The following is a 27,127-nucleotide window of genomic DNA, read 5'->3' as shown; positions in this document are numbered from 1 at the left end:
ACCGAAAGGCAAAAAGCTAGGCTAAGCTTCTGGGGGACTGGTTCCAAGCTGTCAAAGGATCATTAACCGGGGTGCATGCGATGACCGGCCTCAAGGGTCCAAGGGACGGCGCACATCATGCTTCGAGTGCGTGATACCTTTTCCATGGGTGGAGGGGGGGTTGTGTGGGAATGGTTCGATCTAACGGTCACATCGTACCGCTATGAACCTTTCTGTTACGAAAATTACCAGTGGGTACGGCGCTGTACTGTGGGTATGGCGGGTAAACGGCGTATTTTTGGTTGACGCATTCAGTCGTCCGAGGAGTCAGTCGTCTCTCTCCCGAATATTAACTCACATACGTAGCATGTATGTATCTCTATGCTCTGGGACAGAAGATTGAGCATTCGCCGGTCGTCGATGAAAATGACCGGCAGTTGTATCAGTGCATCGGAAAATTCAAAATACAGAGTCAACGTGAAACACCAAGCCAATCAACCGAGCAGACGCTGCTGTGGCGCTGCAGCTTTGATTGCCTGCTGTCGGCTGTATGGATGGATAGACAGATGGATCTCTCGTAGCGTCTCGACCAATCTGGATGCGGTGCGTTAAATAATAAACCGGCCACTCTGTGTGGCATTTGCGCATTTCTAGTGCAAAACAGCGTACAGCGCTCCGGTCCAGGGCCGTAAGCTGTAACAAACGGTACCACTCGTAGTATGCCATCGTTACAGGGTACAGTGGCTTACATAGAACTTGAGTAACTTTACTGTAACTACGTATAGTTAACGAACTATACGTACGTACGTACTTACACACTGCCTGCCTGCCTGCCTGCCTGCTGCTGCTGCGTGCTCAACTGCCCTAAAAGCGACAGAAACGGGCGTTCGTGTCGTCAGTAGGTATTAGTACCAAAGCATACTTAATACTCGACTTACGGCTTTACACTCTGCACGCAAGCGGCAACCACCACCCCTCCCTCTTTCCCAAAGGCAAAACGTAACTTATTCTACTAGTCAGTTGCCTCTTTCCATTAAAAGCGACCAACCCAAATCGCCTTCCCCATCTCATCGTCACTATCACCATCACTACCCCCATCGCCATCATCCCCTCTCTCTCTCCCGTCCGTTAAAAAAAGACCCAGACCCAAAGTCTTCTACAGCTGGTACTGTTGCCTTGTACCTAACTTGTACCTCACTTTCTTTCCTCTCTTTCTCTCTTCCATCTTCCCATAACCCAGAACCAACTCCACAAACCAAAACCCACCTACGTATTATACTTACCTCCGAAACGCCCTATCTTTTCAACAAAAAAACTTGGGCGCGGCAGAGGACTGCGAGCTTGTCGTCTTGTCTCAGAAAAATTTCCCCTATGCCTCGCTCCGATTCCCAGAGGTTGGTCTGCTGACGTCGCCCGTGTTTCTCGTCGAATCTGCTTCCCCGTTACTGATCTTTTCAAGAAGCTCTGTCTGATTTTGCCTTTGATTTTCTTTCCCGAAGTTTCCTGCCCCATTAACACCACAAGCTTGGTTGAGATCGAGAGATTGTTTCCCTGTTTGCAGTACTAACCATGCTCTCCAATACTAGCCCTGACTTCGAGTTGATTGTTCGCCAACAACCGGAGCAAGCACGCGTGGCTGGGGGCAAGGAGAAAGGTACGTTTTGCGTTTCCTTTTCAACCGTCGTGTGGATGAGCTCGTTAAAACTCATTCCCCCGCAGAGCGCAAACCAGTTGATCCTCCGCCTGTGATTCAGCTCAAAGTTTTGCCGGAGAGCAGCTATCTGGCCCAGTAAGTAACCCCGTTGCTTCTGTCGGAAGCAAGCTGGAATGATCACGCTGGCTGCTATCAATTCGAGGTAAAAAAGCTCACATCTGGCAGGCACTACCTTCAGAGTCCCTATTATTTCATGTGCTGTAACTTATACCACGCCACCGAAGATCATCCTGTTCATTCCAGCCAGCCTTCTACAGCCTTAGCTGGCACTCTCGTCTCTTCATTGCATCGTTTGAAGGACACAGACAATACTGGTGAGTGACTGCCTGTCTCTTTAAGTAACTTTTTTTGGGAACCTCCCTTGGATTTCACAAACGCCGCTAACCCATTTGACCACGAGTAGATGGAGGATTCTTTGTTTTCGGAGATTTGTCCATTAAGGTTGAGGGTGAATTCCGATTGCAATTCACTCTTTTCGAGATGCAAAAGTATGTTATCTGCCGAGAACTTAGATTGTCAGCTTGAGCTTATCGTTGTATTAGGGACAATGTCGTGGCCTTGAAATCGATCGTTTCCAACTCATTTCCAGGTGAGTAATTGCTGCAGAGACAGTTAAAGCTGCGCGCTAACTAGAGAAATAGTGTTGACACCAAAGAATTTCCCTGGAATGAGAGAGTCTACACCTCTTTCCAGGTCGTTTGCCGATCAAGGGGTGAAATTAAGGATCCGGAAGGAAGCACGGAATGCGCAGTGAGTCGCTCCTACTCAATCAACTCGAAGAGGGGGTATTAAAGTGAACAGAGAGGATGCTTAGCTGACATGATGATAGAAAACGCGGAGGCGCAAGTAGACATGAAGAATATGCTTCAAGTCTACCTCGCTCACCTGATCGCCCGCAAATGCCTCAAATAGTTTCCAGCGCCTTTCCAGGATATCCTCAGCATAGCTACTACGCTACGACGCCGGCTCCAAAGCGTGTTCGCACGTCCATGGACATGGATCAAAGAGCGGTGTTTGAACCTGATGCGCGGTTTGCGCCCACTTACCAACCCACGACAATGTACTCGAATCAGCCTGGAGCATATCAAACCCCGATAGGATTCGGATATACCGGACAAGCACAGCATGTAACCATGCCGGAGTACGGCGTTAGACCACAACAGCCTCTAACGAGCACGGGTTCGTCATACCCTACGTCGGAAGATCCGATGCTGGCCATGAGATCTTTCAACAACAGCGGGTATATCAATCAACCGAGGTATCCTGCCTAGGACGAAGACCACGGGAAGGAAGAAAAAACAACTAAAAAAAGAAAAGAAAAAAAAAGTGTATTCTATTTTTATGTCCTACGAAGAGAGCATGGTGGCGTCTACCCTTCTTTTGCTTGGAGTTCCGGATCATTGTCCTTACCTAATTAGAGGATGCATGGGAGGCAAACTTTGGAGTGTTGATCTGGCTCGGAGTATTCTATGATGTTTTCTAGTTATGTATGAAGAATCCAGAAATATTGTTAGTTTACTACACGAAAGTTTTTGTAGCTATCGAAATGTTCTCTAGAATGGACAACAATCTCTAGCAGTCTGTGCCACGACCTGGTCTGGTTTCAGAGCAATCTTGCGATGGAAATGCAGTCGCTTGAATTGAACTGCGTTCCCCAACAGTGACTTAGAAACATTGTATATTAGGGTTAAATGTATCAGCCCTAGACACAGGGCTTGACTGGTCCATAGACACTAACATTACTCAGTGAACCTCACTAAAACCCCGCTAAATGCATTAGCATGGGTCACCTAAATTTTAGTGTATACGAAGTACTCCGTCGATGCAAGTTACTTTGATACGGTATTTAATTAGGGCTGTTAGGCAGAAATCAGCTTAGCGCTTACCGTAGTGTCGTGTTGTTTATTTTTTTTCTCTTTTCTTTGGGGGTCTGGACAACTTTCATCGAATATTTCGTTTTGTATTATGGCGCGCGAAGCCATGATCACTTATGGTCTAGGTAGATGGCTGACAGCGGGAGACATGTTGATTGCTTTGTACCGGTATAAACTAGCAGCTCCTTTCTGAACGTTGATGGAGTGAGTCGCAACACCTGAAATGATGACGATGACGGTCTTGTCCACACAAACACTAGATAAAAAAAAGAAAACTTCATCCATCATTGATCGCGATCAGGAACAAGCAAAATGACCTCTCCGAACTGGACAACCCAGCGCAAGACAGCAGTACCAGCTCAACTCCTCCCAACACTAAGCTGCGAATTCTGCCGCCACCGCAAAATCAAATGCGACAAACTAGACCCCTGCACCGCATGCCAAAAGGCTGGTGTTAAGTGCGAGTCGATACGACGCAAGAGATTGCCTCGAGGTCGACATAGTACCAAGTCTGAAAGCAGGGATAATACACGAGACACATTCAAGGAGAAGATTGACAGGTTGGAGGCACTTGTTAATGTGGCTCTGAGTGAAACGAACGGCAAGGGGGAGGGCGTTTCTGCGACGAGAGAGGCTTTAGCGGCGGCGGAAAGGGGCGCTTCTAGTGAATCGGTACAGGGGAACAATGCATTTGAGCCGGGACCGAATGCGCTCGCCTCGCGATTTTGGGCGAGTGTTATTAATGAGCTTCGCGAATCCCGGGGGTTTGCTGGTGATGATACGGAAGGTGATGGTGATGACGATGATGATGATAATGAAGACGACGATCACGATGATGGCGATGTTGAGGATGAACGGACTCATGTTTATTCGCCGTTTATGGGCCTATCACTAGGACGATCGGGCCATACTCTACCTCACTCATTGTCAATACGCCCATCTCCCGCTGTCACAACTGCATTGTGCGGTATTTACTTGGACCATGTCGACCGGATTATAAAAGTGCTGCATCGGCCTTCGTTGAAACGACACTTTTTGGAAGGAGTTCCCTATCCTGTGTCCAAAAGCTCTCGTGAAGCTGAGAATGCTCTCGATGCAGCTGTTTTTTATGCAGCGGTTGCGAGTATGACGGATAGTCAGTGTTATAACCTTTTCCAATGCAGTAGAAATGAAGTACTGCCGGAATATCAAAGTGCTTGTGAAATGGCCTTGGAGAGAGCTGATCTGATGCGGACTACTGACATGACGGTTCTGCAAGCTTTTGTTCTTTATTTGGTATACCTTGTGTGGTCAAAAAAAATATCAATGTATTTATTTCTAACATCGACTACCTAGGTGGCTACTCGCGTTCATGATAAATCGCGTGCTGTCTGGACTTTGCTAGGTACAGCAGTCCGCGTCGCTCAAGCACTCAACCTCCACGTCGAGTCTTTAGGGTCAACGGAAACATTCTTCAACCAGCAGATGCGCAAACGCCTTTGGTTCACTATTTGCCTGTTAGATGTGCAGACATGTTTTGATGCCGACTCGCGGCCTTTAGTCCCCCTTGAAATGACACAACCCACCTTGCCGCTCAACGTGAATGACTCGGATTTTGATCCCTCGTTTGATGGTGATCCGCCGGAGCGTGATGAAGTGACAGATGTGACTTTTGCATTATTTACATATAATCTACAGATCTGTGGCCGACAATTGTATCACATACCTCGTGGCGAGCATTCGGCTCGTGGAAATATCCTTCAAAGTTTCAAGGATAACGTCTTGCCGTTGACACGACATTGCAATCCCGATGATAGCAACTACTCGTGGCTCTGTTACTACGCATCGCAGAATTTGATATCATCGACGCAGTTACATGCCTTTAGACGACCTGATCAGAATAGTCAGCAGCAGGAGGGACAGCAGGGACAGCAATCTTCCCTCCTCGAATTGTGTCTAAGGAACCTGGAAAACATCCCCCGCATCCACGGCGATGACCGCGGGGAAGCATTTAGATGGTATATATAACCTCAATGGCCGCAGATCCTGCTCGCTATCAAAGAATGTTTCGTCACGACTGATACGGCGCTTTTGAAGCGCGCTTGGCCACTCATTGAAGACGTTGTGGGATATTTTGAGAAGACACACTCAGGTCCGAATACGAGGTCAAGGAAGTTAATGCTGAGGAAGTCGTTGGAGAAGGCTAGAAGAAGAGTTGATTCTATTATTCAGTCTGTGAATGATCAAAATACCTCTGAAAATGGGTTTGGCGACGTGCCGGATACCGATATGAATCTTGGATGGGACGATTTAATGATTTGTCATTCGGCGAGTTCCCATACGGCGATTACATCGATTGGACAGGATCGAATAGTTTTTGACCCGTGTAAGACTGAAACACAGGTAAATAGCATCACGTAAATTCATATCAAAAGACACTATGTAGATGTAGTCCGTAGGTACCTAAAGAACCGGTAAAGTGGCGGTAGTTCATCGCCCAACCACATCCATCCGATCCACTAACTTACTTACCGGTAAAATGCGGCGCCCCTCCTTGCCGATTGGCCTCTTGACCATGAAGCTGTACTATGTATACTGTAACTGCTTGACTCTGTATCTCATTCATCTGCTTTTTAAAGCATGCAGAAGCGCAAGCAGTTCCACAGCTGTGATCGCTGCCGCCAGAGCCGCCGGGCATGCGATGCCGCGAAACGAGGGATTAACCCCTTTTCAGCCACGAATCAGCAGCTACCGGTACTACTACCACCAGGAGGATCAAGTGGAGAGGCGTTGCCGCCGACACTAGCATGCTCACTCTGTGAAAAGGCTAATAAGAAATGCAGTTTTACATGGTTGACTCAGCTGACTCGTGGTCAGCTTCCGGAGTCGATTAAGAGGAAGTATTTGAGGGAGACGCCGCTGGCGCATCATATGCGTACCAGTACTCCAGGAAATCTTCTGCCGAGTTACTATTGTAGGAGTTCGGCAAGTTCGGCTAGTCCGACGCGTCAGCATGTGCAGTCTTCAGTATCATCTTCTACCAGCGCGACCAGTGAGAAGGCTGCAGGCGATTCGGAAACGCAATTCTTAGTCTATGAAGATAACGTCGCCCGCGAACTCGGTAGAGATGAAACCTCTCATCGACTTTTCCATGTCTATGCATCAAGCTTTGAGCGGGCAGTCTCCAAATGGGCTACGCCGACTAATAAGGCTTCGCCGGAGATTTTGCGATTTCCTGCTCTGCATAATACACTATATGATCGCGTTCAACGGCTTGATGGTAAAGCTTCTGCGCTAATTATACGGCACACGAGTCCCGAGCATTGTCATAGAGCTATCAAGGCGTTGAGGTTGACGGCTCTGGCGTTTGCGGGTCAGTCGAGTTGTATAAAAAATGCGATCCCGAGAAATGAGCCAGGGCATCATCCGCAGGCGTACGGGGAGGTGTTTGTGTCTGCGAACGGTTTTCAGACACACCTTTTCCAGACGCTGTGGCATAAAGCTCGAAGGTCTCTTGAATGGTTTGTGGAGGCGGACTGTCTCGAATCAATCCTCGCAAAAATCATTTTTTCCGCGACGCAAAGTCCCTATGATTATCTAGAGCTGAATTCGCGACACAAGGACTCCGTTGTTTCAAGACGTGGCTCACATACATACGATAGCCCTGAGGTTATGGTGTTGAGAAAGGCGCATTGTGATAAGGCGCTGCAGTCATTGTCGTTTTGGAACAAGGAGTTGCAACCTCTATTTCGAGATCCGGAACGGCTACAAAAGTCGATGGTCAACTTTAACGATGACGATATAACCAGTTTCTGCTTCTTTGTCAAGTTTGCTGTCGTCTGTGACGAGACGTCAGCCGTTCTGTGGAACAGGGATTTGCTAATTACTGAAGAGGAGGGAGATATTACCTGGCCGCGGAATGAGGTTGGGAAATCCTTACAGACTTTGTCCACCAACGGTTTTTCGAATTCAAATCCACCCATGCAGCACAAATCACCTATGCAGTCTGGACAAGTCACATCACAGAATCACCATGGCCCAGAAACTCAACCACTGCAGTTATCCCGGAACAACCTCATTACAGCGGGCGTATTCCTCAAGGCAAACTTTCTCAAAGCTTCATTATGGCGAAAGGTAGGACAACTGCGAAGATTCGCTCATCGTGGCCCTACTCTCGCAGAAAATCCCGAAATATACATTCAAGAGACTCTTCAACTCTTCCACGATTGGGACACGTCTTGTGCATCATTCATCGAGAATTGTCTGGCGTCATTTGCCACCTCACCATTCAATCTCCAAGCGGCGTGTTTCGACCATGTTGCCCACTGGCATCTCGGTGCCCTCCTATTCGCGACAGAAGTTGAGTTTTTGGATGCCAGTGGTCGATCGGATAGTACACGGAGTTCCCTTCGTCGCCTAACTGATCTCACTCGGGAATTGCGTAGGGATAGTATCTATGCAATCTCCGACCTGGCGCGTGCTGCGAGCGGACTAGCGATGGAGGGCGTGAGTCGACATATCGATACCCGAAGAGGGAGCTATTACGAGCATCCGGCTCTCGTTGACCCACCATTTGCTGTGATTCACATCGCGTTTAGCGAGACGTGCGAGATTCTGATGGAATGGAGAAATCAGCTACTATTCAAACTGTCAAACGGCCCATACCCAAGTAGCTTTTCCGCGCAGAGGATCCAGGATGAGGCAAATCTTGTTGATATACAAGAACGTTTGGGTCATTGTATCAATACCCTTGACTTGTTGGGGGTGAAATCTGGCGTGTCGAGAGGATATGCATATGATTTGAGGACGAGGATGGACAGGGGTTTGTATTAAGATGACAAAGATGAATAGTGCAAGAATAGCGCAATGGTTTTATATTGACAATGACGAAACTTTCAAACAAAGCGTTTCATGTGGGAGGTAGAATGTTTGTACAGCTTGATTCTGAAGGAGTTTGCCGTCCTCTTTATTCTTTCAACCTCTCTTTCTTAGTCTCAACTTCTCCTCCTCAACACCTTATCTTTCCATCTTTGCCCACAGTCGCATCTTCGAAATATTCTCTATCCCTTGACACTACTACGTGCCTTAACTTTTTGGCTTTCACAACATCCAACAGAGCTGGCTTATCCAGCACAAGCCCCCCAAAAATGACCAAAACGCTTCAACCACATAGCCTAAAGCTAGTCATAGAATGGTTCGAGCTAGAAGACGATGCATATCCAGACGTTGGACTGCCACTAGGAGTCTCAATCTTCGTCGAACTTCAAGTCGAGCCCAACTCCATGTTCACTGTGGTGAAGAATGTCGACGGCGTGATAAACCTCGAGTCATCGTGGTACAAAGGGGTTACGAAGATTGCAGACAAAGCGCCGAAGAACAGTATCGAAGACGTGGGAGACCAGCCATCTAGCCTCAAGACTGAGGAGGAGGTCGATTATCTTGAAAGTCAGGGTGACTTGTATTCTGCAAACGATCTGGACACAAGCGGAGCGAAATCAGAACTTGAAAGCGTCGCATCATCAAGAAGCTCCATTACTGTGCAATCTTCTACTCTCAAGCCAAAGTCTAGCAAGATCCCCGTCCGAAGATCTGGATTAGACGGGACATTCGACGACCTTGACCTTGACCTCGACCTCGACATCCCCCCTAGTCCAACATTATCATCACAAGATTCCTTACCCTGGCACTCAATCAAAGATATCGATGGATTCATGGACGAGAATAGCCAAACAGGCATCGATATCGACGATCTATTCACCGATCTAGAGGACATTTACCATCCCATCCTCCGCTATGAGAATGGAGACATCAACCTACACGCCGCCCGAGAAGTGGAACCAGGCTTCTACAAAGTCGAAATCGCATTTTATCGCCATTTCACCAAGGAAGACCAAGGCTGGTACGGCGTCGACCTGTGCGATGTCATCGAGACCTGTCCACCGATTCCCGGCAAGATGGTCTTCAAATTACAGGACCACCCTTCACTGGCAACTCAGATCGTCGGTCCTAAACCCGAGGATCTTCACGAAATGGATGATGGCTCCCTTGAGACTCCCTTTGATCCGCGAGAGAAGTCGTACTTGGCGTTTTGGGCTTGGACGCATACTACATATCTCGAGTTTTGGGGAGAGAGGGAAGTAGACGAAAATTATTATGATGACTTGATTGCGGATAATGCGTATCTGGATTCTGACGAACTTGTGGATTATGTTGAGTTTATGTTCAAGACGAGGGATGATGGGGAGGAGGATGTGGTTCCTGAGACTATACAAACCCCTGAAAAGGCACCGAAGTCGAAACATTACATGTCCCCTATTTCCGAGGAGAATGAAGAGGAGAAGTGTGAAGATGGCCAGGTCGATGATACGGTACAGGAGGATGTCACGGCATTGAATGTTGACGATGTCGTATCTGGTTCTGAGTGCTCCACTCCTATTCCTGAAAAGGAGGAGTGTGAAAGCGAAGAGGATGAGGATGTGGTATTGGAGAATGCCCCCATACCAAATGCTGACAATGTCGGGTTGGAATTTGAGGAGGGCCTTGTGACGTCTTCTGTTGAAGAGGAAGTTGAAGATATGGTACCAGATGTCAGCACACCTGACCCTGAAAATGCAGCATCGGATCCTGGGGAGCGCTCCACGATGCCTATCATCGAAGAGACAACCGAGAATATGAAGCCAGAGAATATCACCGCGCCGAATATCGGCAATGCTGTACACGAATCCGAAGAAGACGAAGCCAGATTCGGCGGCCCCTTGGACCCTCTTCCAGAACCCGTCCTCGATTACGCTGAGTCTCTGAAATGGTGCCAGAAACAACTTGCCATGTCGGCTGCACAGGCAGCATTTCGACGCCAGGCGGTATTCTGCCTGCATCGGATGCTACCTGCTTTGTTTGTTGTCATTCTCACAATCTGTACATGCATGAATGGTCCTCCCGTGACAGTTTCGACTCCAACGAGAACATTGCACACGGTGAAATACTACGCCAACCATCTCGGAGGGATGAGCTACAACGCATTGAAGAATGTGAACGTCTCGTTTCCCGATTTCGGATTTCACGAGACTGAATGGTTTCCGTATGAGACCACCTACACGCCGACAGCGGCATCTTTGAACGAGAAGGCGGCCGAGGACTTTAGCGATGTCCAGGAATATTTCTTATGGAAACTGATCCACGAAACACTGGAGGAAGCGGGGTTTACTGATTGTCCCCTGGCGTCTGAGTTCGCTGAGCCAACGACAGAGAGTGCGATATCGCCATCATCTCTTGATGCAGAAATGAGTCCACCTCCTGAGATAACGGCAGAGGCTACTACGACCCCTGATCCTTCAGCAGATGTCACAGTCACACTAGCACCCAATGCAGAAATAACATCAACCCTCGACCACGCAACGCCACCTCCCGCGTCAACAGAAACGGCAGCTCACTCCTTCGCAATTGAACAAGACACTTCCCTGCACCTCTGCCCTTCACGCCATCGTAACCCCAACGACCCCTACCCACACAACGGCCCCCATCCTCCTCCTCCACCTCCTCCCGCTCCATTATCAGACATCCTCGCTGGCTTCGCGAAGGGTGTCTTGCGTCACATTGCCTGCTCCACGTCACCGATCTGCACGATTTCGCGTATAAGTGACAAGTATGATCCTCCCTGGGGGGTATTTTATCGATTTGACTGTGATGGGCAAGGAGGCTTGGAAGACGTATACGAGACGGGATAGGTTTGATAGGTTTTTTGGGTGGGTGCCTGACGAGTGCAAGATTGAGGCTTAATTGATGGGTTTGTTCGGTTAGCTTTCTGTCTTATGCTGAATGGACCAAAGGTTAAAGATGTATTGCCTCGCAGATTTCAACTTGCGGGCAAGTTGATATTTTGAAATCTTTCTGGTACAACTTGGTTGTCTCATTTCTGGTGATACCATATATGCAATTGGTATTAACATTTCATCCAAAAAAAAATCTGTGCTCTATCAACAGAAGATAATCTTAAATACGGCCGTCAATATGTATATGAAAAGAATCGCTAAAAAAACATCGTCGTAAACAACCTCTGGGGTAGAAAAAAAAGAAAAACAAAACAGTCTAAGATGTCTTAAATGCCGTCAACCGCGCCTTGATCTCATCCTGCGACTCCTCCACACCATCTACAGTTCTCAAAAGTCCTGTCGCAACATCATAAATCAGTCCCGACACCTTGAGTCCCCTCTGCTCCATGGCTTCAAGCACCACGGACTTCTCCTTAATCTTTACCATTCCATCCAGCACGTTGAGTTCGGCCAATTTCACAATCGCATTTTTGGGTTCTAGTTTTTCGAGCGTCGGCAAGTTCCGAGAGCGCAGTTTTCGTAGTGGCAGGAGCCAAGTATCCAATACCCCGAGCTTTGAATCCCCAAGAGCGGCATTCACGCCACCGCAAGAGGTATGCCCACATATAACTATTTGCGACACTTTGAGTGCGCCAACGGCGAAATCAATGACGCATGAGGAACTCAGGTCTCCCTCGTGGATGATGTTGGCGATATTGCGATGTACAAAGACGTCACCGGGCTGCAGACCGAGGATGGTGGTCTCGGGGCAACGAGAGTCGGAGCATCCGATCCAGAGGATTTGAGGTTGTTGACCACTGCCTAGAGAGCCAAATTTTTCGGCGTAGGAAGGGGCCCAGTGGGATTTGTTAAATTCGAGGCCTGATTGGAGTTTGTCTGTTGGGTTTGACGAAGTGGTTGAGAAGTGATTAGCCTGGGTTTTGCTTCTGTGTGTTGTTTTGGAGCTGTTCAAGGAAGATGTTGAGGAGGAATGACAGGATTGGGATTGAGGATGTGGGTTGTGATGTGGTTTGTGATGACAAGAGCGTCGTTGTTGGCGGTGATAGCCATGTCGCGAAACAACAGCGGCAGATGGATTGCTTTCAGCAAAGACAGGTCGTAGCAGTGATCGGAAGGGCAATGGAAGGGAAGCCATTTTGTGTTTCAACTGCGACCCAACGCATGTCTTCGAAGAAGCAGACAGGAAACAAAATGAAGGATGACTCAATTTCCCAGACCCGGGCGGAGACCGGTCAGCCGGGAAGGAAGGAGAGCAAACAGCCACGCCCACCCAATACAGATCAAATCAGATCAGATCTGCAACCAGAAAAAAAATCCTTCACAGAAAATAAACCAAGTCACTGAATGAGTGGAAAGGTAATGCGAGGATATGTACAGCGGTGAGCGTGGGAAAGAGCGAGGGTTGTTAAGAGCGGGAGAAAGAAATTAGAGGAAAAAAGCGTGCCAAGCCGAAGAAAAACCCTTATCGACGAACGACGATAGAAAACGAACGTACCTGTCATGGTCTCTGTCTGTCTGTCTGTTTGTCTGTCTCTATCTCTCTCTCTTGATTTAACGACTTGAAGTATCACTTGCAGAGGATGGTCGACAGCAGAGGGATACCGCGGGGGGTGTATTCCCTTTAATATGAACGGGCTGATAATAACAGAACTGATATGAAGGGCGGAGTTATTGGATACAAAACTCTGTCCCGCGGAGGAGGAACGGGAGAGCGCTCAACGGATTGGCAGAAAAAAAGGATCTGTTTCCTGTTTGGACCATTTGGGAAGAACGGATTCCCACCAACTAAAAACTAAACTAGACTAAATCTGCACCCGGTCAGATTCGGTCCAATGGCCAATGAGCGGCCAGGGTTCACGTGCATGGCACAGGGATGTTCAGGGTCCCGGTGTCAGGTGACGCCCCCCCTCAGGTTCGTTATCTCTAATTGCAATGGACTAACTACAGGAGTATACTACCGAGTCACTCACTATGTAGGTATACATAGTTAACTACTACTCTGAAGTACCTACGTACGTACGGAGTAGACGTGTATAAACACACAATCGATGCATATTCACCATATGATATCTTGCGAATAATTGATTGCATTCCCTGATCTGGCTCTCTGATCGGGAGACTCGTGCGGAAGGTGGTTTGACACATAGGAGAGTTATCCCCATACCACCAGTAGTATGTTCTGGATATTGCGTGGCGCTTTTATCGCATCACGAGATCTCAGCCGTGGACACCCGAAACTGACTCGCCAATTATGCGATTTGATTGCGGATTGCGGAGTACTCTTCGCGCCTTGGCGGATGAATTATTGGAAAAAAATTGAGAAAAGGACAAGAATTGTTGAGAGAAAAATGCTATATACGTACAAAATAAATTTACTCTACTATCGCCCAGCAATTTGTCTTGACCAACACCGACATCCAGCGCCGTGTCCTCGTCCATTCTAAACGCCAATCAAACGCAAACGCAAACGCCAACGCCAACGCCAATGCCAACTCATAATTCGCTCGCTAACAATCAGAAACGCCGGGTATATTGCTAATGCTTCTTCCGTCCAAACATAGATGACAACCGGCGCCATTTCTTCGTTTTTGCTTTTGAATCGTCTTCGTCACGTGTGTGGTCGGGATCCCGTCGCACAGGACCAACTGAGAGATGCCGATCGTTTTCGATCTCAGTACCCATCTCGATATTCACCCATCGCTCGCCGCGATCCGCCGTTGTCAAACTTTTACTGCGTCGACGGTTATCGCTTGAAGCGTCGGGTTCTGAAAGTCTGTCGCGACTGATATCCGAATGTGTACTGCGTCGGTTGAGTACTTTCTTCCCACTAAACGAATTTATGCAGGAGATTGTCGGCGTCGATGCTCCTCCTAGTGATCTATCTATTGATGATTCTCCGTCCACGCTGAGATAGGTTGATGATCGTATTCGCGGCGACATCGGTGAATCTAGGCGACTTGCCTCGGGAGATTTGGTCGACCATCCTTCCATAAACGCGACCCAAGTACCAGTAATGACTATCAACTGTCGCAATTCTTCATCTGTGTTAATGAGACCTGCTTCAGGGGCAGATCTCGTCGACGCACTGGAAGGCGATGCGGGAGGAGTCTGTTCATCATCGGGCTGGGCCACAGGATAAGAGTACTGGTCGAATACAGTCAGTCCCTTTCGGGTCATGGATGCAATAACGGGGTGGCGACGCGAGCTGGGATTAATGACACTAAAAGTAAATCGACCGGGAGTAGACGATGCCGATACAGTAGAACCAGACGGTCCTGAACCTTGCCTCGGTTTCTTGTCCCGCGCCACCCATCGAATCTTGTTGGAGCCAGCAATCCCACTCTTGGAAACAAGCTCATACGAGCCGGTCGGTAATAGGGTTCCCTCCCAGCATGCCCCCGAACTGAGAGCAAGCTCGATTTTTGATCCACGCGGGAGATCTTCTGTCAACCCCATCTGACAGATGGTTGCTACCACTTCTCGCTGTTCGGCGGAAGCTTCATCCGAGGAAATACTACGGTCATCGCTCGTAGGCACATGCTCATACATATCACTGGTCACGATAACCAGATCCTTGGAACCAAAAGCGCGTACATTGCCCAGTGGTTTCGAAAGTCTGCAAACCAGTTTTGTCGTCATATCAGGTGGAAGGATGTCGTATTTGGGAAATGGTCGAGACGACGGATTGCTTTCATGCAGCTGAAGAAGTAGTTTTGGTCGCAACTTTAGTCGACGACGACTTGCGACCGGATGGGCAAACTGGTACAAAGTCTTGGGACGGTTAGGAACCTGGCGAGGCATGGTGTATTTCTTTGCATTTTTCTGTTCACTTCGCCCTCCTCCTCCTCCTCCTTCTTCCTCCTCGTCTCCGCTGGAGGAGCTTAGGTCAGTCTGACTGGGTCGGGAGGTGATTATGGGTGGTGGTGGAGGAGGAGCTGTAATGTATGAAGCAACGCCATCCTTGAGCGGCTTCACGAAGCCCAGGGACTGCGTAATTTGTAGCATGGAATAAGGCGCAGCGTCTCTTTTGGATGAATCGTGGAGATGAGGTGCGGCTGCGTCCGCGGTGAAGCCGAGACTGAATGGCATGGGTTATGGCGCCAGCACAATCATGTATCGGATTCCAGAGTGAGAGAGTTTACAAGAGCATGATATCAAATGTAAACTTTTCTCTCGCATAGGCAGTGGACAGCAGACGAATACCTCGCGAGTGGAAGAGGAGCAACGGTAATCTGGTCAATAAGACGTCAGTCAACACATGTGTACTACTTTGGGTAGAAGTGGAACATGGGACGGCATTCATTGCATTCTCTGGCCTAACCAGATGGAATGCAAACAATGGTGACAATGACAGCGGAGGTGGAGGTTGAGGGTGAGGGTGAGGTTGAAATTGTGTTTAGTTACGTGAGGAAGCGTTACACAAAATAATCAGAGTGCCGGTGCATTGCCTGCAGTGACGTGCGGGGTGGAAGGTAGATGAGAGCAAAACTTACTAACGGAACAACAATTCAGCCTATGGCCCAAACTCAATCCAATCGATTGTTCTTCTGTGGTGTATCGAGCTCTTGAACACGGTAGAAGGCAGAAGGCAGACTTTCATTTCAGTATGTGAGAGGAAAGTGCCTTCGCAACTGATGGAACGCCGTCTGCTTCCTCAGAAAGCAGGCCAGGCAGTCTAATTATCAATGTGTACATGCGAAACCTCCGGATAGTATAAAAAATCCTATTCTTAGCTCCGTTCGGCTGGATCGTATTTGTATTCCGTAAAAAAGCCGTACGTTTGGGGGCAAGCAGAATCGTCTACGTACGTAGTTACCCACTAGTTTTGGCTAGTAGTGCTTGGTGGAGTCAGCCAAGCCAACGCCTTTTGCCTCTTGCTCTAAGTTTATTAATTCCTCTGCAGCCCAGTTGGATCCAGGAACATCGAGGTGTTTCCAAGTCCAGCTTATGTTATTATTAGCCTGGAACTGCTTACTACGAGTGCTTTGTTATGTTCGTAAAATTTGAGACGATTGAATAAGCGTCTCGGAAAAGTCTAAGTTAAATGAAATTGTTGAATAATCAGGATACTGGCGGAGAATACGACATCTATCTTATCAGATCTATTACACCGACGCCGAACTAGCACTGATTCAGCGATTTGTCAGTGAAGCTGTCCATCGTGAACAAAGAGAAAAGAGAAAGAAAAGAAAAGAAAAAAAAAAAAAAGCCTCGGGCTTCGGGTGAGACACTCCCATTACCATTGGTGTACCAGCTTACAGAATCACTTAGCTTCTTTGCCGTACCAGAATTGCCCCAAAATGCGTCAATGCCAAGCCTTTCTAGACAACAGCATCGCTCCATGGTTGGTGGTTACGCTTAACTACTTGCTCCAAGGCACTCGCCTACTGAAGTAAGTAGTACGTAAGTTAGTTAACTAACTTAGCACGCAGTTATGTCGTTATGTCATCGGCAGCTTATGCCCGTCGATTTATACACAACAACACACAGACAGTCAAAGGCCGGAACGGATCGCTTAGGTTCCTGTGTGTTCCTAGAGCGGGGGTATGTATCAGGTGATGCTGGTCTGAAAGCAACTAGAGACGAGACTATGCTGCATCAAGTAGCAGCGATACGTAGTACGAATACGAAACCTGCCTGCTCTGCAATTTTAAAGTTTAGACGTTGAGGGCATTATTTAAATCCTGAAGCTGACATCCATTCGGTTACCGATTTGGACAATCCTCCTGAAGCATATGCCATACAGGGTATGCCACTGTTGGTCCTTGCACCGGAGTGCAGAGCGCATAGCCAAATATGTACGGACCCGAGCCGCTTAATGTCCGAGATCTTCTCGGTCTCTCGGCTGCTCCAAGTCCCGTGTCGGAGCTCGGATAGTTCTTCAATATTTACTTATCAGTGACCTTTCCACTTCAACAACTTGCTGAACGTCAGAATGAGGCATTTAAGACGGTATATTAACATGGCTTCCAAGTTTTTTTGGGGTCATGTGTACATCGTATATCCTGGCGATACCACTTTGTAGTTGTAAGTGCGTCATACATTGAATTGCAGGGGGTCTTAAATCCGGTCACGGAAGGTCTTGGCACGTTCAAGTGTCTGTTGTTTACTCTGGTACGCTGTACAGAGTATAGTGTACGGTGAAAACGTACACTGCGTCCTCCTGTAGTACGTACAGGGTATAAATTACCAAGCAGGGTCTTCATTGTCTGTGTCACACTGTCAATCGAATCATCCGATGATCGACTGACACCGATGATCGACTGACAATCAGCTAACTAAGTTAGTTATACTATACGAATACGGCGTATCCGCATCCTCGTATTTCTGAAAGTCTGTATGGAGCAGGCAGCGAGATAAAAACGACGAAACTTGAGAGTCTTTTTCACAGAGCGCCCACTCGAGAAGGATTTTGAATTCCATTGGTCAATCTCTATTCTGTTGCCTGCATTCTGATATTCACTCCTTAGCTTGAAGGTTCCGCTTTTGTATCTGTACTTGAAGACTACACAAGGCGCGCATTAAGCCCCAAGACCAGGGCCTGTATACTGACAAAGCGCTGCATATCCGTTCACAATTCAAAATCTGTAGCAAAAGGCGCGCGCCTCTTGGCCCTTTCATCAAAGACCTGACAGTACTAGTCCCTACTGGGCTTAGTTCCACGATGTCAGTGATCTCACCGCCAAAAGAATATGGTTGCCTCCACTTCAGCTCTCCGACGTGGCTTGCTTGGTTAAGCTCCCTGAACAGCCACTGCTGATCTAAGTGCATCCAATCGCGATCCATTGCGACCATGTAAGCAACAGAACAAACAAACAAACAATTCGATCCTCTATCTTACCTCCAATTCGGTCGAGCGTGACAACAACACTGATGCACAGTGAGCAACACCACTGCTCGTACCGTACAGTGCACTAGTGGCCGCTGCGGGAAGACGTACAACTGCCTCCTGCTCGTGCCTGGCCATGAATACGAAAACGAGCAAACCGATGATGGACGACAGCTCCACGCGAAAAGCAGTCGATACGGGCTACGATCCGTACTATCTTCGCTACCCCATCAAAACACTAACGGTGCTATTCTTAGCGTGGAAAGCGATCCTGTTACCGATTATCGCTAACTCCCCCGGTCTTGGCTATGATACCTCCACAAACCTGTTGGCGGTTTCTTCGCCTACATCAGCATTCTCTACCACATGGCCTAACCCGCTGTTGTCCAGCATATCGTCTTCGTCTTCGGGAATTTGGAACTTTGTGAGATGGGACGCTATTTACTTTGTTCGTGTGGCCGAGAGAGGATATCTGTTTGAGCAAGAGTGGGCTTGGGGTTATGGATGGACCGGGTTGTTGAGTTTTCTTGGTTCTGGTATATCGCCCTGCCTATCTACTCGATGATCTTGTTTCAATTGACTCTCCTCTTCGAACATAGCATTCGCAAACCACAATGGAGACGTCCCTATCGCAGCAATCGCATTCAGTGGCATCGCGCTTTCTCATCTCAGTCACTTCCTGTCGTCGTTGATTCTGCATGCTCTCACGAAATTGTTATTCGGGTACGAAACACGATCTCAAAAAGCGTTCTGCCTCATATCCGCTGCTCTCCATATAATCTCTCCGGCCGGAGCCTTTCTCTCTGCCCCATACGGCGAGTCGCTGTTTTCGCTCTTGAACTTTACTGGCTTCTACATTTATTCGTCAGCTTTACTTGTCGAGAATGCTGGAAGTCGGGCGCGACGTGATATTTACTTCTTGCTTGCGGGTATTCTATTTGCGACGGCTACTATAATCCGGGGAAATGGCATCATAAGTGGTTGCTTGTTTGCATATGACGCGGTGCAAGGGGTACTTCAATTCTTAAACAATGGACTTTCAATTGACTTGATTCGTCGGACTGGCTTCATTGTCCTTGGTGGGAGCATTGTCGCTCTCGGTTCGATTATACCCCAGTACATTGCTTACACGGAGTATTGCGTCGCGACAACTCGGCCGTGGTGTGAACGATTGTTGCCTAGTGTATATGGGTGGGTCCAAGTTCATTACTGGTAAGATACATCCTTCGAGAGGAGAGTGATTCGTGTCGGCCGATGGCATTAACGCTTCTACAGGAACAACGGCTTCTTACGATACTGGACCATCTCCAACCTACCGCTTTTCATACTAGCAGCGCCTGTACTTGCTGCAATGCTATACTCGTCCTTCAGAGCACTGACGGGGCGTCTTGGACCATCGCACACAACTCACGTGTCTATCTCCAAGATGAACACATCCCAATCTGCAGTACTTCGTCTTGCCATTGCGCAAGGCATCCTCGCAGCGATGACCCTCACCAGCCTCCACGTCCAGATCATCAACCGCATTGCATCAGGCTATCCCGTGTGGTATTGGTATCTAGCTACCTCGGCGTGGGGATCAACCACACAGCTCGGCAGTCGAATTTTCACCACAGCCGTTCAAGGAATGGCCATGTATGCGCTGATACAGGCGGTGCTGTATGGGTCATTTCTGCCCCCAGCGTGAGAAAACTTAGCTTGTACATAAATAGACACAATCACAGAATGGCCTGGTTCTGATCTGATCCGCCAATACGTAGTCGAGATGGCGTCGAATGGACTAGCATATTTAGAGACCCCGACTGCGGCGCATGAGCCGCCCACCGCGCTAGACCATATTGGTCAGCTTTGTGCCCGGACCTCCTCACCGATGAGCTATCACCATACTAGACAGTTAGTCAATTGACGGATAGAAGAGAAGAGTAGATTGTAGAAAGTGACTGGCTGATTTCTAATCTGACTCGTCTTAGTCTCACGATAGCACACGCGTACGTACATACTAACAACCAGGATGGTGGCATGGCATCTGCCCATCTGTGGAGTATGGAGATTAGCCGGGCATTTAATTGATCCGTGACCACGGCACTATGTCATCCTTAGTGGGCGGGCCCAAGGCAAACCAGTGGTGCGGAGCTAGCTCTTGTTAGCCTCTCGACTCGTGACAATCTCCAGCACTGCTTACTGGTAGTTAGTACGTACGTACTTAGATACACCAACCCCCATCATCATACTTACCGTTCATTCATATTCATCTAATCGCTTGTCGTCCTTATGAGTTGACTATAGTTAATAGAATTTCCATCTATTGTATCCCCCGATAACCTGCTCATCCCAGCTTGCTATTTACGGAGAGCTGCTGCTGCTCACTTTTGCCTCGCCCGCACCGCACCTATCTCATTATTATCCACCGCATCCTCTTATCTCTGCAGACAGGTCAAGCCCGATCTGCTCGACCGTTGGATATATCTTCAACTCTGCATCCACTAGTCAGTTATTGAGTTTAGCAGATGCAAACCATACCAAGGTTGTCTCAGCTTCTCAAACGCCCCATCAGTCCCATTGAGAAGTTTCTCTTCTCATGAGGCACGCTTTACATGAAAGTGTACGTTTCATTACAGGCTGGATTAATGCTTTTAGCTTCAGCGCTTCATATCTTTTTTTTTTTTTTTTTTTTTTTTCTGTTTTATGCTAACAGACAAATAGTACGAGTATACTTCGATTTGTCACTCCCCCCACCCTCCGCCGAAACGATCGTGAACGAACGCCGATAATCGAATGCTGCGATGGACAGAAACACTGCAGAGCGAATCGCCGCAATCCTAACCTCAGAAAATTTCCAAACTGGACATGAAATATCAAGAGCTACATCACCGGGCGGAGAGCCCGTGGAAGCAGACGGTTCAAAAAAGGCCCGAGTTCGACCACGCACCTACCCCTACTTCAGCTACTTGCCATACCAGACCGAAGACGACAGCCAGCGAGAGGAAAATTTACATGAGATCTTGAGTTGTTTATATGTTGCTATCAAGGCGGGAGATTTCAGTCCTGGCGCTGTGCATTGGACTCGAGAGTTGAGAGGATGGCTTTCGTTAAAGTTTGATCCTACTCGTGAAGAGCGGATTAAGCTTGTGAGGCTGTATTATGAATTGTCGCTTGCTCCGGGGATAGATCCGAATGTGGCGGAACGGTTTGCCAGCATGTTTATGCTGCTTACAAAGTAAGGCCGGTCCGTTTGATCGTATGGGACAAGTTAACTAACAGGCAATAGACGGAAACATTACCTTCGACCTGTGAAAGATCTCGTGCTGGACTGGAAACCGCTGTTCAAAGAAATCAAGGCATTTGTGCTGCCAACGGAATCCGGCTTGATTCAATCTACGAACTTGAAGCGCAATATCAAGACACTCACAAAGCTCTGTGCGTTTGCTCAGCTTTATTTCGATCCATGTGAGCTACTGGCGATGTTGGAGGAATTCCTCCCTCATTTCACAACTTCGTTTTCAGAAGGTGCTTTCGTCGTTGTTGGGTTGATGAATTTATTGCTGCCCACGTCTCCTGCACCGGAGCATCGGGATGATTTGCGTCCACAGAAATTCCTCCCTACCTACTTCCACCTATGGTCGCTTGTCAACCGGTCGAAGACATTTGATATGAATTTCTTAGATCTATTGTCTCGACTAGCAAGAGACTCCCTGCCCGCGTCTCACATCCCCTTCTCCGAATACGGCATTTTTACCAAAGATCAATCCTCTCTCATTTTTACAGCTATTCTCAGACTGCTTGAAATTCCCGTCGGACAAGCAACTTCCCCATACAGTGCCCTTGTTGATATTTCTTCCGGCCTTGGTATCATGCTTGACCGCGATTCAAGGAAGCACCCCGTTGCGCATCACATAGCCCGCTGGATCGTGATGTCTTTGTCGCCTGCGTGCTTGGACTCACCGGATTCTATCCTCCATCAGCTTGAAGGTTTGATTCAGGCTGTAGAGACATTCTTCCATCCCTCTAACTCTGGAAATTGGACCAAGACGCTCGCGCAGCTGGTCTACTACCTGTCTGATTTCTTCATCATGCGGTGGAACCGCGAACACAATGGAGAAATGGAGGTGCCTCCTGAAAGGAAGCTAAATGAGCCTCTCAAGAAACGATTTGTGCTGTGTCTACGGGATGTGATCTTCATGGGTATCTACGCAAAGAGTGGAACCGCAATGAATTTCTCGCTCTCTACTTTACAAAGTCTAGCCTACCTCGAACCCCAACTCATCTTACCCGGGGCTCTACAAAGGATTTATCCATCTATGCAAGGGTTGGTCGAAGTGCATCGAACAACTTCATCTCTCAGGTCTTTGCAAGTTCTCTCCAGAATTATTGCTCGCACCAAAGGATTCCGTTGTCACATGACAACTCTGCTAGGTCTTGCATTACCTGGTATTGATCCCAATGATCTGGAGAAATCTATGCATGCATTGTCTTTCATTCAGTCTGTCTGTTACAATATCCCCTTCGAAGACCTAACGAAAGGACGAGATGATGTCAATTGCAATATGCTAGCTATGCAATGGATAACAGGCGAGGTTGAAAGAATGGAAGTAGAAGGAGCCAATGTGCAGCTCAACTATGACACCGACCTGAGCGACGAAACAGAGGAAATGATTCTCCGTTCATCTACCACTGGTTTCGGCGAGTTTTTGATCTCTTTCCTCGGACGAGTCTTTACTCTTTTAGAGAATTTGCCTGATGCCTCGCGGGTGAAGAGTGGTTCACCTGAAGAGAACGTTGTCAATACCCTTCCTGCAACTCTCATGCCATTGTTGTCGGCACTATCTCCAGAGCTATATGACATGGCTCTTCAGAAAGTCGTTGACTTTGTCTCGAACCATGTCATCCACCAAGCCAGAGACGCAATGGCTTTCATCTGTAACGCTGTTTGCAAGGTGAACCCTGAAAAGGCTCTCAAACGTTTTGTGCCACTCTTGATCCAAGGTATTCGTTCTGAAATCGACGAGAATGGCGCAGCTTCTACCCGAACAACTGGGTCCGAGGTTCTTCCAAGAGACAGGGCGCTTGTATGGAACGTAAGCATGCTTAGCATGTGCGTGGTCCACGTCGGAAGTGCAGTTCTTAACCATAAACAAGAGCTTCTGGACATTGCGATCTACATGCAAGAAAAGTGCAAAGGCATCCCAACTATTCACGTTTCAAACTTCATCCACCATCTCCTGCTTAACCTCACGGTTACTTACACCTTGGATTACGGGCTTTTCGAGCTTGAAGATATCAAGGACGGAATCAAAATTGAGCATTGGGGCTATTGTCCCGATCCCCAGAACCTCAACATCAACTGGCACGTACCAAACCGACAAGAAATTGAGTTTGCCGTAGCACTCTTCCAGAGTCAAGCAGAAAGCGCATTGTCACAACTCACCGCTTTGACCGACGGAACGTCTAGCGTGAAACGTGATGGAAGTGGAAAAGAGTGGTCTGACGAGGTGACACGGAAGCTTGTGTTGCTACGACTCATCATTTCTGGTATCTCTGTGCTTTTTGACCCAAAGGCTGCTTCAAAGGCTGGCGGTGACACCAATGGGTCCAGCGATGTTGAGATAACCGAGACTAATGGGCACATCGCCGAGGAGGAAGATCAGGATGACAATGATGACTCTTCGCTTGACAGTTCTGACGAAGAGACTGTGCGAGAGACTTTCACCTACCCCACTGGATACTCGTTGACAGAAGATGATCCATTGTACCATACTATACACGATATCCGAAAGCGGGCGGGCTTTATTCTCCATGATGTACATCGATTCCTCACGGACAAGCAGGAAGACGATGTTCCTTGTTTTGGCGCCCTATACACCGCTTACAGGTCCTGGTTCATTGATGTTGGCATTGAAAGATCAGCCCATGTGTTGGACCGAGTCACACGTCTTCTCGCTGCAGACATTCATCCATATAAAGTGAGCGGAGTACGCAAAGACTATCCACGACCACTTCTTGTCCGAAGAGCAAATGTGTATCATCTACAGCGTTTGCGACACAATGCTGCTCCTCGGCCAAGATCGAAGCTTGATGAAATACTCTTCCTTGACTTGGCTGAATCGAGCGTTTCACTTTATACCGATATCCGACGAAATGCTCAGAATGCCGGCGAATCTGCATTAAAGGCTGTCTGGGGATCGCGACTAGTGGTTATACCACCGTTGCTCCAAGCCTTGCAAAAAGCTATCAAGGAGAATGATCACGCCAGGATAAAGGGTGCTTTGTATTCGCTCTTGTATGGAAGTCTAGCCAAGACGGTAGGACGTCATTGGAAGTATACTCCAGACGTTGTTCGAGCTTTTATCGATGCCAGCAGCGTCGACAAGCCGTCTGTCCAGAAACTATGTTCCGGTGCTATCTACCAGATCATGGAATACGGGCGTCCTCTGGAAAGAATGGCTGTGCTGAACGAAGAGCTTGTCGATTCTATTGCACCGGCTGAAAACGTCGAAGACACAATTACGCAAAAGCGCAACTCGATCAGCAAGAAACGAGTTCAGATCGAGGGTAAGAAAGCAGAACTTGCCGAAGAGCTTGTGGAGATGGCTCAGACCTCCCACTGGAAGATTGCTAGCCGGGCTGCCAGCATCGTAGTCAGCATGGGCTTGAGGTTCGATCACATCGCAAGCGAGAAGCTTATCGATTTGGTGACCAATGGATCTATCGATACTCATCCTGGTCTTCGAGGAATGTATTCGCAGGCTCTGATAGCTCTTTTCACTATGATTGACGTTCGCGCCATTTGCAATCACAGCTATGAGAACTATATCCTGGGAGAGCAGAGTTTCCCGGCCCGAATTCAAGTCGCTACCAAACGATATGAAAAGGGGTGGACGGAAGAATACCTGGCTAGCTTTGCTAAACCTTCAGCGGAATATTACATCGATCATGATTTCCCTGGTTGGCTGGTTTGGTCAAGCAAGATGCCTGCTTACAAGGCCAATATCAAGAAAGATATTGAATACGACGACGTGGAATGGACGATTCGTAAACATATGGGCCAGCTTCTTGACCGTCAATGGTTCCGTAGCTTCTTTGCCTATCTCAAACAAGAACCTCGCGATGCGTCCGCCGACAAATTCCGCATGGCATGTGCCATGATGTTGCTGTATACTTTTGAGTTGATGATCAGAGACGAGCTTACTGCAGCTACTTTTGAAGAGATCAAGGAAGAGATCGAGCTAGTCTTTGAAGACGGAAGTGACAAACACCAACATAGAGCGACAGCAGAGATCCTTGGCGCACTGATTAGTTCTGTTGCAGACACAGATGTCGAGAAGAGGAATATGGTGTGGGAGTATGCCTTCCCCATGGTCAAGAAAATCTTGGAAGACGGCCTTACTCCTGAGAATTCTGGGTACTGGACAACTTTCCTGCATATGATCCTTCAATGCAGAGATCCTCGTCGTTCTTGGCCTTTGGTTGATTGGCTGGCGTCATTCAAGCTAGACATGTTGTCCAATGCAGCTTTCAAAGAGAGCTCGAAGATTAGTCTCTTGCACCAGTGCGTCATAGATGCAGGTTGGCACTTTCAGCTTGAGAAGCCGATTGTCGAGGATTTTGTATCGCATCTCGACCATCCTTATAAGGGAGTGCGTGAGGCTATGGGTCATACTTTGGGATCGATCTTCCGGACTAGGTATCACGAATCTCATGCAGATGTCGATAGCTTGATCGAGGCTCAAAACTCTTCATCGTCTATTGGAACATATCCTTATTACCCATCGAAGGACTTTTCAGAAATGCTGACCACAGTCTTTGAGAGACTCAAAGTTTGGCGACACGAACGTCAGCCGGGCCAGCAGACTCCGTCGTCCTACACATCTGGAAGCAAGACGGTACTACTCTGGCTAGACTCGACTCTATCTTCTCATGAATGCACGCAATTGGTACCGCTCTTTGCGACAACATTCACCGAAGAGTTGCTCCATATGATGGATGTCAAAGAAGACCCCGAACTCCAGTCACTCGCATACCATGTTTTCCGCCACCTCCCTAATATTCCTTATCCAGCCGAGAACGAGTCATCGTTTATCGAAACCTTGGTGCATATCGGACAGCGTGCGACATCATGGCATCAGCGACTCCGTGTGATGATCAACATGCAGATAATCTACTTCCGCCGCTTGTTCCTGCTCTCTGCAAGCGACCGCGACAAGCTGTTTGAATGTGTTGCCAACATGCTCCAAGACAGCCAACACGAAGTCCGTGTCGGCGCATCCGCAACCCTCTCCGGCATGATCAGATGCTCCCCCGTTGCATTACGAGAAGCATATGTCGCAAAATTCCAAGAAAGATTCACAAAAACCCTCGTCAAAAACCCCTTACCCAAAAAACCAAAAAGTCACATTGACCGCTCATCAGCTACATCCAGTCGAACGGGAACGCCAACCCCGGAACATACACGACTGATTATAATCCGACATGCCGCTGTTCTAGGGTTGGGCGCCCTGGTTCAAGCGTTCCCCTACGCAAGCCCACCACCGTATTGGATGCCAGATGCATTGACGACGCTGAGTACCAAGGCCGCCCATGACCCCGGCGTTGTTGGGTCGAGCGTGAAGAGTATTATTAGTGAATTCAAAAAGACGAGACAAGATACTTGGCATATTGATCAAAAGGTAAACCCCCCCCCCCCCCTAGCCACCTACTTTTCCCATTTTTTGGGGTAGAGATAGATGCTAACGGTTTTCTTAGGCTTTCACATCGGATCAACTTGAGGATCTGTCGGGAGTTTTGTGGAAGAGCTATTTTGCTTAAATAGTGCCGTGCCCAGTCGGTGTATTGAATAGAAAGATTAATTTCTGGTTTAATATAATTAGAATATTGTTACATCGTTTTATCTCTTCATTCGGTAGCACCTAGCCTTGATCTACATTCT

General features: G+C 48.0%; 8 protein-coding genes across 8 annotated transcripts; 6 read left to right on the top strand and 2 right to left on the bottom strand.

Annotated features, from left to right (window-relative positions):
• Positions 1-1,350: 1,350 nt before the first annotated feature.
• EYB26_005345 (uncharacterized protein) lies at positions 1,351-2,964 on the top strand (the record flags this gene model as incomplete). Its single annotated transcript, XM_054264631.1, has 8 exons — positions 1,351-1,373; positions 1,566-1,633; positions 1,699-1,768; positions 1,859-2,007; positions 2,097-2,181; positions 2,236-2,282; positions 2,335-2,443; positions 2,523-2,964. The coding sequence occupies 8 exons, from the start codon at positions 1,351-1,353 to the stop codon at positions 2,962-2,964; spliced, it is 993 nt and encodes a 330-aa protein (XP_054120606.1).
• A 915-nt stretch (positions 2,965-3,879) lies between these two features.
• On the top strand, positions 3,880-5,574 carry EYB26_005344 (uncharacterized protein; the record flags this gene model as incomplete). The annotated part of the gene is made up of 2 exons (XM_054264630.1): positions 3,880-4,842; positions 4,903-5,574. 2 exons carry the CDS (start codon positions 3,880-3,882, stop codon positions 5,572-5,574), a joined length of 1,635 nt encoding a protein of 544 aa, XP_054120605.1.
• A 612-nt stretch (positions 5,575-6,186) lies between these two features.
• On the top strand, positions 6,187-8,379 carry EYB26_005343 (uncharacterized protein; the record flags this gene model as incomplete). Its single annotated transcript, XM_054264629.1, has 1 exon — positions 6,187-8,379. One exon carries the CDS (start codon positions 6,187-6,189, stop codon positions 8,377-8,379), a length of 2,193 nt encoding a protein of 730 aa, XP_054120604.1.
• A 314-nt stretch (positions 8,380-8,693) lies between these two features.
• Positions 8,694-11,270, top strand: EYB26_005342 (uncharacterized protein; the record flags this gene model as incomplete). The annotated part of the gene is made up of 1 exon (XM_054264628.1): positions 8,694-11,270. The coding sequence occupies one exon, from the start codon at positions 8,694-8,696 to the stop codon at positions 11,268-11,270; it is 2,577 nt and encodes an 858-aa protein (XP_054120603.1).
• Positions 11,271-11,631: 361 nt separating this feature from the next.
• Positions 11,632-12,510, bottom strand: EYB26_005341 (uncharacterized protein; the record flags this gene model as incomplete). The annotated part of the gene is made up of 1 exon (XM_054264627.1): positions 11,632-12,510. One exon carries the CDS (start codon positions 12,508-12,510, stop codon positions 11,632-11,634), a length of 879 nt encoding a protein of 292 aa, XP_054120602.1.
• A 1,585-nt stretch (positions 12,511-14,095) lies between these two features.
• Positions 14,096-15,464, bottom strand: EYB26_005340 (uncharacterized protein; the record flags this gene model as incomplete). The annotated part of the gene is made up of 2 exons (XM_054264626.1): positions 14,437-14,460; positions 14,532-15,464. The coding sequence occupies 2 exons, from the start codon at positions 15,462-15,464 to the stop codon at positions 14,437-14,439; spliced, it is 957 nt and encodes a 318-aa protein (XP_054120601.1).
• A 2,903-nt stretch (positions 15,465-18,367) lies between these two features.
• Positions 18,368-19,891, top strand: EYB26_005339 (uncharacterized protein; the record flags this gene model as incomplete). Its single annotated transcript, XM_054264625.1, has 3 exons — positions 18,368-18,740; positions 18,804-19,416; positions 19,480-19,891. The coding sequence occupies 3 exons, from the start codon at positions 18,368-18,370 to the stop codon at positions 19,889-19,891; spliced, it is 1,398 nt and encodes a 465-aa protein (XP_054120600.1).
• Positions 19,892-20,987: 1,096 nt separating this feature from the next.
• EYB26_005338 (uncharacterized protein) lies at positions 20,988-27,006 on the top strand (the record flags this gene model as incomplete). The annotated part of the gene is made up of 3 exons (XM_054264624.1): positions 20,988-21,421; positions 21,473-26,867; positions 26,944-27,006. 3 exons carry the CDS (start codon positions 20,988-20,990, stop codon positions 27,004-27,006), a joined length of 5,892 nt encoding a protein of 1,963 aa, XP_054120599.1.
• Between the last annotated feature and the right edge of the window lie 121 nt (positions 27,007-27,127).

This window comes from Talaromyces marneffei, chromosome 4, assembly GCF_009556855.1.
Source record: "Talaromyces marneffei chromosome 4, complete sequence".
NCBI classification, from domain to species: domain Eukaryota; kingdom Fungi; phylum Ascomycota; class Eurotiomycetes; order Eurotiales; family Trichocomaceae; genus Talaromyces; species Talaromyces marneffei.
This window is presented reverse-complemented; position numbering and strand designations above follow the sequence as displayed.